Source organism: Stigmatopora nigra, chromosome 5 (assembly GCF_051989575.1).
Source record: "Stigmatopora nigra isolate UIUO_SnigA chromosome 5, RoL_Snig_1.1, whole genome shotgun sequence".
Classification (NCBI taxonomy): domain Eukaryota; kingdom Metazoa; phylum Chordata; class Actinopteri; order Syngnathiformes; family Syngnathidae; genus Stigmatopora; species Stigmatopora nigra.
Window position 1 is genome coordinate 16,733,060 of NC_135512.1, and position 13,986 is coordinate 16,747,045.

Below are 13,986 nucleotides of genomic sequence, written 5' to 3' on the forward strand. Positions count from 1 at the left end.
TTGGGCAGGCATCTTGTATTCCTGGATCGATCCTGGACAGGTAGCTGTTTAGTTTCCTGCTGTAGCCTGATCTGAGCCTGGCGAGCTCGGATCTCACCTTCCTGCTCAGCAGTTTTTCTTCTTGGTTTATTAGAGGTGGTAGGGCATTGAGGACTTTGTTGGGTTTTGCCTTGTTGAGGATGTTTTGAACTTCTTTGGTGTGAATGGATTTGACGCATTGTTTGTAGTCTTCTTTGGTAGGATTTGGCTTGTCGTATTCTTTTTCTATTTCCTTGCCATGCTGTGTGATGATGGTCTTTTTCATCTTTCTTGGTTTCTGGTTTGCTTGAAGAAGTCTGCGACCTGGATGGCCTTCAAGATGGCATGCCGCCAGGTACTGCTTTCCGATCATTTCACAGTGCTCCTTCAGAGGCATAACCGCGCACTCAGCATGCAGGTGGTCTAAGGCCGACATAGAGAGACATCCGGATGCTATCCTGAGTGCTTGGTTTTGAATTGATTGAAGCCGGTTCCAGTGTGTGTCTTTAATTATTGGCGACCATACTGGGCTCGCATATTCAAGGACAGAACGGACGATAGATTTGTATGTTAGGAGTAGTGTTTCTTTTTCACAACCCCAGCTGGAGCCTGCTAGTGATTTAAGTAGGTTCAGCTTTTTCTTTGCCTTTGCAACTGTCTGCTTGATGTGCGGGCCAAAACAAAACATAGTGTCAAATGTGACGCCAAGTAGTTTTGGCGTTTTTTCCAGTTTTACTGGTACCCCTTTGATGGTGATCTTGGGATGGAGGTTAGCTTCAGCAGTGGCTGGGGTAAACCAGGTCACTGTGGATTTCTCCGGGGACACAACCAGCTGTCGTTCTTCTAAAAAATCTGCCAGCTTCTCCAAGAAGTTGTTGGCTTTGGCAGAGAGAGATTCGACGTTCATACCTTTAACGAAGATTGAAATATCGTCCGCATATTGTATTAGAAAGACATCTTCAGGTATTGTAGGAAGGTTAGAGAGGTAGAAGTTGAATAGTATTGGTGAGGTAACCGCTCCTTGCGGCACCCCTGTCCTGACATTGTGCGAGCTGGATGTAGCATTCCTGAAATTTACTCTTGATTGTCTTCCTGACAGGTAGCAGTTGAGCCATCTCTTTATACAGCTCGGTAGGGTGGTCAAATTCAGGTCTTTGAGTAGCTTTTCATGAGAGACCATATCAAATGCCTTGCTAAGGTCGATTTGGACTAGCAGGGTACGGTTTGCCGGTTTATTCTCATTAAAGCCGCCTGCCACTGATTCTGTGAACTCGTGCAGAGCTGTGACAGTGGAGTGGTTTGACCTGAAGCCATGCTGGATGTCAGGGACTGGTAGATGTTCTGTGAGGGTTGGTAGAATAACTCGTTCTAGGATCTTTATGCTGGGACATAGAAGAGAGACGGGACGGTATGATGAGGATTCATTTGCAGGTTTACCAGGTTTGAGAAGAGGAATAATGATTGAGGACTTCCAGATTGCAGGAATCGAACTTGTTTTCAGGGACAGGTTAAAAATGTCGGTTAAATATTGTAGTCCTTTGTCGCCTAAATGTTTAAGGTGAAGAGTAGATATTTTGTCTGGGCCTAAGGCTTTCGAAGCCTTGGCTTTCTTTATTGCTTCCTTTGTCTGGCTTATAGTAATTGGTTCTATGTTGTTGTTGTTTTTCTTCAGGTATTTTGTAACTCGTCTTGCTGTTCTTGTTGTCTTGTGGGGTATTACTGATGAATATTGTTTGTTGAATTTGTCCGCTATTTTCTTTGGAGTTATGTATTTACCTTTAAATTTTATTGCTTCGTTGTTGCTTGCTTGTTTGCCGCCATTTAAATGTTTTATCAGTCGGAATAGTTTGGTTGTGTCCGATTTTTTGTCTTCAATTGTTTCTTTCCATTTCTCTCTCCTATGTTTGTTTATAATTGATTCTATCTCTCTATTTAGTTCTGTTATACGTTGGGAGTCCGGGTCAGTTTGTCTTAATTCGTCTCTTGTTTTTATCTTGTCTATTGCTTCTGTTGGTACCTCGGGTAGTATCATTTTTATTCTTCCTGCTGGAATGGTTTTGTTGGCTATCTTATTTATAATTTTCCTAAAATGTTGTTCACCCCTGTAGACATCTGTTGGGGCTGGAAGTCTGGAGAATTTGTTTTCTGTTTCAGTCTGAAAGTCTTGCCAGTTAGCTTTACGAAAGTTGATGAAAATCCTATTTTCGCTGGTTGTTGCAGTGTTCTCGTTACCTCTGCGTCCTGCGTCTGATACGCACAGCTTTTCTTCCAGACGCACAATTTCAAGTAATGTGCTTTTTTCGGACGCAAAGAAATTTTTATCAAAAAAAAACCAAAACACATATATCCGATAGCAAACCAATTTATTCCACATAATCTTTGCGAAATAATTCTCGCGTGAACGAGACTAGCAGACACTAGCAGACGAAGGAGAGAAAGCGATAGCAAGAGTTTCGTAATAGTGTAAGAAAGATAAAAAATGTTTCAGAAAAAGCAAAACAGTCTGGATAGTTATTTCGCAGTTAAAAAATACAACTAGTAAGAAAAGAACTGCAGAAGATTCGATCGATGATCATGAAGCAAAACGGGGGAAGCAAGGAAAAATACGCACATTTCAAAAGACTTTTGGCTGCAAAGAGAGGAGGATCTACGAGCTGAAAGACTAGTACAATGATAAATAAACCCTAACCCTAAACCATATAATAAATAAATTAAATCTGAATGTTTATATATCGTTGCTTATGTTTTATTTGCATCCGTAGTATGTTGGGACTCGTGACAAGTTTCCTGGGACGCACAGTTTTCAGACAAGCGAATCCCTGGGACTCGCAGTGTGCCAATTGTAAAATTATCACTGTTGTTGGTCTGATGTCAGTTTCTATCTTGATTATGATGGGAAGGTGGTCGGAACCAAGGTTGGTTTTGACCTCCCAGGAGGTGTAGGACATCAGGGATAGGCTTGCTAAGGATATGTCTGGTGATGATGGTTGTCCGTTTGTTGGTAGTCTTGTTGGGTTGTCTTCGTTAATAGTTCCAAAATCTGCATTTCCTATTTCGTCAGCAATGTCTCTGCCTCTGTCATTACTTAGTTGTGAATGCCAGAGTGTGTCGTGAGCGTTCAGGTCTCCTAGGATTAGGGTATCTTTCATCTGGAGGAAAGGAAGGATAGATGCAGAGTAGCCTGTGCCACAGCTGCTAGTGGGAGGGATGTACAGATTGATGATGTTGATGTTGTCGACCTTGATGCCCTGGCTTTCCAGGTGATTGTCCTTTGGCAGGGCATGTATTTGCTGGAAATGGATGGCCTTGTGGACAAGGAATGCCAGGCCTCCACCTTTGTCTTTTGCCCTGTCTTCTCTTATAAGGGTAAAATCGGCCGTATTTGGGTCCTTTTGGTTTGGCATTAGTTTTGTTTCCTGGAGGGCAGCAATTTTCACCTTTTGTTCATCCATCCAATGGATGATTTCTGAAATCTTGTTTTTTATTCCATTGCAGTTAAGTTGTAGAATTTTCAAGTTAAATTTTCTTTGGTCTTGGTCTGAGGGTGTGGACTGGGGTGGTTGACTTGGTTGACTTGATTGGCTTGATTGGATTGATTGGCTTGATTGGCTTGATTGGCTTGGAAGACTTTGGTTGTTCTTGTGACTAATACAGATCAGACAAGTAAAATTGACTGAGTATTCCTTTTCTGACTTGAGGTTGCTGCAGTTGTTCTTCTGACGCAGATGGCACCAGCCGAGGCAATTGCTGCATCTTACCGACTTAGTATGATTATAAACTCTTTTTTGACAAACAGGACAGACGTAGGTTAATGGTCCAGGGATTGGTCCAGGATTAGGATGGATTCCGGCTCTGATTAATAGTATACGGACCAAACAAGCCGGAGTATGTTGGTCCTCAGTTAGAGACACAAAAAAACACAGAAGGTAGAAGCTTGACCCCCTTCCTTGTAGGAGAGGGGGGGGTCTGGAGACTTTGCAGCTGCATGGCAGCTGGTAGTTGCACGCGAGGCAGGTGTTGAAGTTGTTGTAGTTCCTGCTCTCTTCTGACACGCTCTCCAATGGCAACCACTTCATGGAGATAGACGGAGTTGCTGTTCCTGTGCTAAGTGATCCCAAATGGCTCATGGACTTAGCTTTTCTTGTTGATATCACACATGAGCTTAATGTACTGGACAAGAAGCTACAAGGCCAGGGGCAACTTGTCAGTGCTGCCTATGACAACGTGAGAGCATACTGCACTAAACTTTTGTTATGGAAAGCCCAGCTCTCTCAGGCAAACCTTTTCCATTTCCCAGCATGCAAGGCTCTTGTGGATGCAGGCACACCATTCAGTGGCGAGAAGTGTCTTGATGCCATTTCGAAGCTGCAGGAGGAATTTGATCACAGATTTGCAGACTTCATGACATACAAAGCCACATTTCAAATGTTTGCGGACCCCTTCTCATTTGATGTGCAAGATGCCCCTCCTGAGCTTCAAATTGAGCTCATTGACCTGCAGTGCAACTCTGCACTCAAAGCCAAGTTCAGGGAGGTGAATGGAGAAGCAGACACGCTTGGACATTTTTTGAGAGAGTTGACCCCCAGCTTCCCTGAACTTTCCCGAATAATCAAGCGGACCATGTGCCTTTTTGGGGGCACATACTTGTGTGAGAAACTCTTCTCCACCTTGAACTTCAATAAGTCCAAGTATAGGTCCAGACTTACTAATGAGCATCTTCAAGCTCTATTGAGGGTCTCCACTGCTTCCTCCCTCAAGCCAAATGTGACTCAGCTATGTGAGAAGAAGCGCTGCCAGGTCTCTAGCAGCAAGAATTAAAGTTCAGAAAGTTAAAATTTAAAGAGCTGTTAATACAGACGTTTGAAACAAAATAAAAATAATTAGTTTTCTCTACTTAGCCAGCCACTGTATCTACTCATATTCTCATCATTATTTTATTTATTATTACTTATTGATTTATTTTTTATTCATCTTTAAGTTAATTTATTTAATTCATTATTTTTTGCTAAAAAATAAAGTAATTTGATAACGTTGGAATGTTTTAACAGCACTTTTCTTGTGGAAATCCTGATGCGGCCCAGCCTCACCCAGCCTCTGCCTCTTGCGGCCCTCAGGTAAATTGAGTTTGAGACCCCTGATTTAGAGACTGCATTTTCTATTCCCTTGGGTTGTCTGTTTTATACTAAAATTGGTTAGATGATCAGAAACGTGTGGGATAAACAGGTAAAACAGATAAAGAATGGTGGTAAATACTTTTTCACGGCACTGTATCTGTTGGTGTTTGCGTTCGTATTTGGTTCCCCTCACCCATTCCTGTCATATAATACATTTGTTATTATTCAAGCTCTAGAGTGACTAATTCACATTGTAAAGTGCCATTTCTTCAGTGTTGCTTCAGGAAGAGATATAATAAAAATTGTGTAATGACTTTTGTGAGATACTGTATATCAAATATTCCAAATGTGAATGACTCCATTTCTTGAAAGCACAGTGTGTGTACTGTATGAACGAAGTACTCACTGAATGAAGGTTGAATGTTGCTGTCAAACTTGCTTTGTAGTGCTGTGAAGGAGAAGATCAATTTATAAAAAAAAGTATAGTCATACCTCTTTTTACAAATGCCTGGTGCAAAATTTTCAGTTTACGTAAGCTTTTTTTAAGATCCAAGTTACGAAATCCCCCAAAAATATATGCATTTCCTTATACGTTATTTTATGTTGAAAATATTGCTGCGGATGCATTGATTCTCACTTTAGAACCTAGGTCCCATTGGCTGTCTCACAACCTCTACCCATGTTTTGAGATTCTTTCTTTCATACCTTTGGCTAAATGTTCCCCTTATTAGCAAATGCAATTCCCCTTATTAAGTGAGAAAAAAACATACAAATGCAACACGTTACATATTTACACACACAGGGCACACGTTCATTCATTTTCTGAAGTGCTTTATGCTTACTATAAAAGTCTAACATTTACAACACATTGCATGGCTTTCTGACGCGACAGGTCAAAGGGGAATGTGCATGCGCATATCATGCCCTGTCCACCTCGGCTAAATGCTCCCCTTATTAATGATCATCCCGTAATCGGGAAATTTCTTTGTTGCAGTAGGAAGAGGGTGAGGATGCAGGAATAGGAAAGGCATTATACACAAATAAGTACTTAATAGTAAGTCAATAAATAAATACATAAATAAATATATAAATAGGTAACCGTGTTGCTGAGATATATATATACATACACATACATATATATAGAAGCACATCTATACTGTATCAGAAATTCAGGAGGTCCTAAACCACAGCCTTTTTTAAGTTAAAGAGCCTGACAGCTGATGGGAGGAAGGATCTGCGGAAGCGCTCCTTCCTGCAGTGAGGGTACCGCAGTCTACTGCTGAAAGTGCTTCGAAGGGACTCCACCGACTCGTGCAGGGGGTGTGAGGTGCTGTCCATGATGGACCTCATCCTGGTCAGCATTCTCCGCTCTCCCACTTCCTCCACAGAGTCCAAAGGACAGCCCAGAACAGAGCTGGCCCTCCTGATCAGCTTGTTCAGCCTGTTCCTGTCCCTCTCCGTGCTCCCACTTCCCCAACAGACCACTGCATAAAACACAGTAGATGCCACCACAGTGTCATAGAAGGTCCTCAACAGTGGCCTGCACACACCAAAGGACCGTAGGCTCCTCAACAGGTAGAGGCGGCTCTGGCCCCTTCTGTACAGGGCATCTATGTTTGTGGACCAGTCTAGTTTGCTGTTGAGGTGAACACCCAGGTACTTCAAGTTCTCCACGATTTCAATGTCTTTACCCTGGATGTTCACCTGAGTGGTCTGTTGAGTTGTCCTCCGAAAGTCAACGACCATTTCCTTTGTCTTACTGGTGTTGATGTGCAGGTGGTTTTGCCTACACCAGTCGACAAAGGCTGTGATGACTGCCCTGTACTCCAGGTCGTTCCCGTCAGTCACTCGTCCAACAATGGCGGTGTCATTGGAGAATTTCTGGAGGTGGCAGGTGTCTGTATTATGTTTAAAGTCTGAAGTGTAGAGGGAGAAGAGGAGTGGGGAAAGCACTGTGCCTTGTGGTGCCCCCGTGCTGCAAGTTACCACATCAGACGTACAGTCCTGGAGTCTCACATATAGTGGTCCGTCGGTGAGGAAGTCGATGATCCATGCAGCTAGGTGGTTCCTTACTCCAGCCACCTCCAGTTTCCCTCTCAGAAGGACCGGCTGAATGGTGTTGAATGCACTGGAGAGGTCAAAAAACATCATTCTCACCGTGCTTCCCGAGTTCTCCAGGTGTGAAAGAGACCTGTGCATCAGGTAGGTGGTAGCATCTTCCACACCAATGCCTGGACGATAGGCGAACTGCAGAGGGTCCAGCTCTGCATTCATCAGGGGGCTCAGGTGGTTGAGGATGATCCTCTCCAGTGTCTTGATCAGGTGAGAGGTTAGTGCTACCGGCCTGAAGTGGTTTGGCTCCCTGGGGTTCGCAGTCTTTGGGACTGGGACCACGCAGGAAGTTTTCCACAAGGTGGGGACCTTCTGCAGACTGAGGCTGAGGTTGAAAATATGCAGAATCACTGTGCCAAGCTGATCCGCACACTCTCTCAGTAGTCTGGAGCTGAGGCCGTCCGGACCGGTAGCCTTCCTTGCCTCGATCTTCTTTAGTTGTTTTGTCACCTGATCGACAGTGATGCAGAGACCGGTGGAAGAGGGGGAGGAAGAGGTGGACGAAGAGGAGAACGAGGGGGTAGAGTTGCTTCTGGTCTGGGGGGTCAGGGGAGCAGGGGCAGGGCTGAATCTGTTAAAGAACTGATTCAGTTCATTGGCCCACTCCCCGTCTCCGGACTCCGGGCCTCTCCCACTGTTGCCTCCATAGCCCGAGATGGTCCTCAAGCTCCTCCAGACCTCTTTGGTGTTGCCTCTTTGGAGTTGCTTCTCTAGCCTCCTCCTGTAGCTGGTCTTTCCCCTCCTTATCTCTCTCTTCAGCTCCTTCTGGACCGTTTTGAGACTCTCCTTCTCCCCAGACCTAAAAACCCTCTTCTTCTTGTTCAGGAGGGCCCTTAGATCCCTGGTGACCCACAGCTTATTGTTGGAGTAACAACGGACCTTCTTGGAGGGTACGATGTTCTCCACACAGAAGTTAATGTAATCTGTGATGCAGTGGGTCAAGCTGTCGATGTCTTCCCCATGTGGTTTGCACAGCACCTCCCAGTCGGTTGTCTCAAAACAGTCCCTCAGTACCATGCTGGTCTCCTCGGTCCATCTTTGTATGATCCTCGTGGTAGGTTTTATTTTCCTCACCATAGGGATGTAGGTGGGGATCAGATGGACCAGGTTGTGGTCTGAGCGGCCCAGTGGGGGAAGGGGGACTGAGCTGTATGCCTCCTTTGTGTTGGCATACAGCAGGTCCAGAGTTTTTTGTTCCCTGGTGCAGCACTTCACATACTGAGTGAAGGTGGGGAGAGTCGAAGTCAAGGGAGCATGGTTAAAATCACCGGAGATAAGAAGGAGAGACTGGGGGTGTGACGTCTGTAGCCGGGACAGAGTAGTGTGGAGCAGCTCACGAGCCACTGCCGCATCGGCCGAAGGAGGTATATACACAGTTATTATGATGACGTGCGAGAACTCCCGGGGGATGTAAAACGGCCTGATGCTAACAGCTACTTGCTCGATATCTCGAGTGCAAAATTGCTCCTTCACAGTAATATGCCCAGGACTGCACCATCTACTGTTAATAAAGACAGCTAGTCCCCCACCTTTCTTCCTACCACTCTCCTCAGCGTCCCTGTCCGCCCTCACCAGCTGAAAGCCATCCAAGGAGATGAGAGAGTCTGGTATTCGCTCATCCAGCCAGGTCTCCGTGAAGCAGATAATGCAGGCGCTCCGATATTGTCCTTGTTGTTTGGTCAGCGCCGTTAGCTCTTCCATCTTGTTGGGGAGAGATCTTACGTTCCCCATAATAATAGATGGAATGCTGGGTCTGAAGCGTCGCTTTTTCTCCTGACATTTTCGTCCGGCTCTGCATCCTCTTCTCTTCCTCTTTAACTCAGCGAGGAGGTCCAAGTCCAGGGGAATCCCGGTGTTGCGTAGCGCTAACAGTTGATCCTTCGTGTAAAGCAACGTAGGCATGGCTGGGTGGGTCAAAATAGTCTCCAAAATTTTGAAATTTGAATTTGAAAAGATGGACTAAACTAGTAGATCAAAGACTGCCTCTCGCACAGCTTGAGTCTTGGAGTAGAGTCTTGAAAGTAAAGTCCCAAAACATTAAGGTATCGAATATAATATATAAAGTGAAGTAACAACTAAAGTCTTAAGAGACAATAAAAACATAAAATAAAGGATAAAAATCCGTAAAAAAGCTGTACAAACACAGAATTCGAGTGAGGGTTTAGGGAGCTTTTGCAACAAGCAGCCGCTTTGAACGGCGCCCTATGATCATGCTTCAACACAGATAGATTTTGTATACTTGTTATTCATTTTAAGATAAATAATGTTCTTATAATTGTCTCAAATGTTTGTGTTTCTCACATCTTTATAAAAAAATGGGAACACTGATCAATTTTAAAGGGTTAAGTTGGTAGTTGTGTGAGGACTGTCAAACAAATTAAGATAATTTACATATGAAGTACTGCTCTACTTACAAAATTTTCAACTAACAAAAAAAAGGTTTGGAACCAATGAATTTTGTAAGTAGAGGTAGAGAGAAATAGATGCCACCGGTTGCAAACTTCTGCGACAATCAGACAGGCTTTTACAAGAATGCTAACTACTAATGTTTAACTCTTCCACCAAAATGTGCAGGTGATAAGTACAGATCACAGTGAATAATTTGTCAGCCACTTGGATTAAGTGTAACCATTGTATTTGTTGTTTTGTTGCGAAACAAATATTAAAATTTAAAGGATCATATGGATTTTTTCTCACGTGAACATCAGAAGCTCATAAAAGTGTATAAATATTTAATCTGTTCATGAATATGGAAAGTATGGACAAACTTTGTTATCCTTTGAAAGTGTTTTGTTTTTAAATGGAACACGAAGTTTAATTTGTATCAGTAATAAACTTCATTTCCAGCAGAACAAAAATACAACTTTGCATTAAGCCTACACTTGTTCGACACATCGCATATGGTTCTTGGGCTATGAAATGTGTCTGTGTCATGTTTTGTTTGGGATTTTCAGGCGTGTATGTATGTACGTGTTTTCCCTTCTCTCATAGTCAGCTGTTATGAGTTTATTTGATTAGCCTATGTGTGTATAGAAGGAGAATGTTTGGTGACCTCTGGCGTGAGAGTATTGCTATCATTACCTTGTGGGGTCCCATCCATTAAGGCATGTTTTGCATTTTGTCGGTTTGCAGTTTCTTCCCATTTATATTGTCACTTGGATATAGTTTTTTTCATTAAAAGCCTAAGTTGTGCACCAACAATTTCTGCCTTTTTTTTACTGCATCCTGGGTTCTACTTCACCACGCTCAAACATGACAGTTTATTAGTATGCTTACAAATAACTATGACACAAACACAACCATCATTTTATTGGCTTAATACTGGGATCCCTCATAACCGAAGCTTCCAACTTTCTCGGCTCTAGTACATCACTTTGTTTTATCTTATGTATAAAAAAAAAGTTTATCAAAATATCAAAATCCACACGGAAACTTGCAAGCGGAAGACAGAAGTTGAAAAATGGCGGTAGTCAGGGCTCTGGTTCTTCTTCGGCACTAAATTGGGTATCACTCAGTGCCAAAGAAGAAGGGATAAGCGAGATACACTATATAATGTAATGGCTGGTCTCGCCTCCCAGATTGCCATGCTGCACGTAGCAGCAACTGTTCTTTTCCACAAACTTCTGCCGCTTTCGCTTGGCCATTGGCACGCTGGTTCACCGCCTGGTAGCACTCGCCGAATTTGCGCCACGCGGCTGCCAGGATGCCTGCCTACACCCGGAGTCTGAAGTTCACATGTTCCGAGGCGCACTACTGCAAATTCCCGTGTGGACTAAGACACGGAGGAATAAAACAATTAAACAGCATTATGATGGATTTACGGCGTAGATAGAGCCGTAAGGCTGATATGATGATAGGACATCAAAAGCACAGCAAGGGGCCGGTCACAAGGAGACGGGTGACCTAATGGTCAGAGCCATTGAATTTGGCAATACGACAACAACAGGAATTTTTGAGAATAATACATTTCGAGTCTGACATAGTGGATTCGGATTAAAGCTTCAATAACCATTTTTTAAACATTATTTAAATCAAATGGAGAGGAAAAAAATTAACGATGAGTACAGTACCTAAATTATTTAAATTTTTAATCCATTGATTAGTATAATTAGTCATTTAAATGTATACAAAAACGATGTATTGTCTCTCTCACTGTAACAACAGGTGCCGCAGAGCCCATGAATGCCCTGTGCACGTGACGATCACGTGAACGCTGTTCTCGCCACAAGTCCCCCTGCCACTGTTTTGACCTGGACCCAATATCACAGACTCTTGCTGACTTTTTAAAATAAATATATGTTGGATAAGTGTCAGCACTAAATATAATTCCTCTGTAGTCATTAAATGAATACTAATTGAAAAATATTTGTAAATGACTGTATTCTGTTTTTTACTTATAATCAACACAATATCCTAAATAGATTGGAACTGCATTTGTCGCTTGTGGCATGAATGTGGTGAGTTTACCTGAGACACTCTAGCATTCTTGATGCTAATTGGTGTATGCTGAATTCCCTTCAGTCCAAACAATGCCACCACGTCCATGGGCTCCTTAGCATAAAAAAAAAACAATTAACTCATCTTTTCTGCCTACATCTTATCCCGATTGCAGACCAGACGGTATGGAAAAAGCCATAACACTGCATTAAGAGGAGGAAGAATGTTAGACTGAAAAATGAAAATGCCTCAACCATTAAGTTTTGGGAACTCTCTAGTTGGCATCATTACCACAAAGAGAGTAAAGGAATTTCCTCCAGATTGCAGTTGAACTATGCAGTTTATTCGTGTGTGTCCCTGGTTGAGCCTTCAACAATCTCAGTTTAAGTAATGACTTGTAATGGCATTTCTTATAAATGACTATAGTTTTAATATGCAGAACAACAGGGGTAAAAACAATAGCTGGACAGTTTTTTTAACCTGACATCAGAGGGTGTAGCAGAGTTTGAGGACAGTTTGAGCCAACAGATTGATGAATCATATATTTGGGTCATGAATCAAATGCATGTACAGTGCATGAAAAAGTATTGGCGCTCTTCTTGATTTCTGTTTTATGCATATTTTGATGATTCCAAGAAGGGGACGCGCACGGGTGCAGCAGCTCTATGCTCTCCAGTTTCGTGTTTTGTTTTCTCAATCTTATCGTTATTTACTAACATCTGCAAGACAAACTTTTTCTACAGTCGCCAGGATTTAATTACTTTCGGGAGGAGATGCGATACATCCATCACAACAGATTACCAACGGACCTACAATATCCTTGAGGACATCTCGAGACCACTGGGATCTCCGTGGATAGTCGGCCCACTCAGAGTGCGACGGAGGCGGCAAAGGGAAAGAAAGCAAAGGCGCGGATGCCGGGCAGGCCTAGCTGCTAAGCTAAGTCAGAAACCACACCGAGCACCGCTTCAGAGTATCTTCTTGACCAACGACAGATCCATCACCCCCCAAAAAATGGACAATTTGGAACTTCAGCTTGCTGTCAACAGGTTTGTCAGGAACTGCAACGTTATTTTCATCACGGAAACATGGCTACACCCGCAAATCCCAGACGCCAAGGTATCACTAGCTAGCCGGACGCTATTCCGAAATGATAATCCGAAAGAATTATCAGGGAAAAGCAAAGAGGGACTTTGCGTGTACATACACAATGAATGGTGCTGCAAAGGTAGGATCATTAACACTCACTGCCCCCCGGATTTAGAGCTCTTGGCAGTCCATCGCAGGCCCTTCTATGTACCGAGAGAGCTAACAATTGTCATTGTAATGGCTGTTTACATCCCACCGGATGCTAACATTAGCAAGGCACTTAGCCTCCTGCTAGCGGCTGTAAATAAACAGCAGCTTGACCACCCCAATGGAGTCTTTATTGTCGCTGGGGACTTTGACAAAACATGTTTAAAGACTGTTCTGCCTAAATTTATCGAGTACGTGAAGTGTCACACCAGAGGACATAAAACTCTAGACCATGTTTATTCTAATATCAAACATGCTTATGGACCCACACCCCTCCCTCACCTTGTTGGATCAGACAACCTCTGCCTGTCCCTCACCCCTGCATACACCTCAGTTTGTCCTTTCTCAACTGCATGACTGTTTTTCCCACACCATTTGGGAACTTTTTGAACAACACAACCTCCAGTACTACACGGACACTGTACTTTTCTATATAAAAACTGCACGGACAATGTCACTGTTAATAAACAGATACTGTTTTTTCCTAACCAAAAACACTGGATGACCAGTGAAATACAGGCATTCATCAAATGCCGTAACACCGCCTTCGGGTCAGGGGACAAGGTAAAATATAGCGCTGCCAGAGCAGAGATGAAGAGAGGCATTAAAAAGGCCAAGGCCGCATATACCAGGAAAATTGAGGAACGCTTCACAGGAAATAACCTAAAGAAGATGTGGCAGGGAATACGACATAATACCAATTACAATGACAATGTGTCTGTTAACGCAGATGCCTCACAAGCAGAGGAAGTGAACCGTTTCTTTGCCCGCTTTGAGACTGACAAATCAGACCCAGTCTCAACACCCCCACCACCACCCTGCAGCAATACACTGAAGTTTCAGGAACAGGAAGTGAGACTGGTAATGCAGTCTATGAACATCAGGAAGGCTGCTGGCCCTGACGGAGACACATGCACTGATTAAATGCCATAACACAGCCTTCAGGTCAGGGACAAGGTACGATACAGCGCTGCCAGAGTAGACCTGAAGAGAGGCATTAAAAAGGCCA

General features: G+C 43.4%; 1 protein-coding gene across 9 annotated transcripts in view; it reads right to left on the reverse strand.

The window, feature by feature from the left end:
- The window catches only part of pomgnt1 (protein O-linked mannose N-acetylglucosaminyltransferase 1 (beta 1,2-)), an 87,876-nt gene that overhangs the window by 23,594 nt on the left and 50,296 nt on the right, over positions 1 to 13,986 (reverse strand). For 8 of the 9 annotated variants that reach the window (XM_077717804.1, XM_077717803.1, XM_077717809.1 and 5 more), the window contains 2 exons: positions 11,712 to 11,795; positions 5,539 to 5,580 (listed from right to left, as the gene is read on the reverse strand). In XM_077717804.1, the coding sequence (XP_077573930.1) occupies positions 5,539 to 5,580; positions 11,712 to 11,795 (126 nt within the window). The remainder of the gene's footprint in view (positions 1 to 5,538; positions 5,581 to 11,711; positions 11,796 to 13,986) is intronic. The other variant, XM_077717805.1, reaches the window with a different exon arrangement.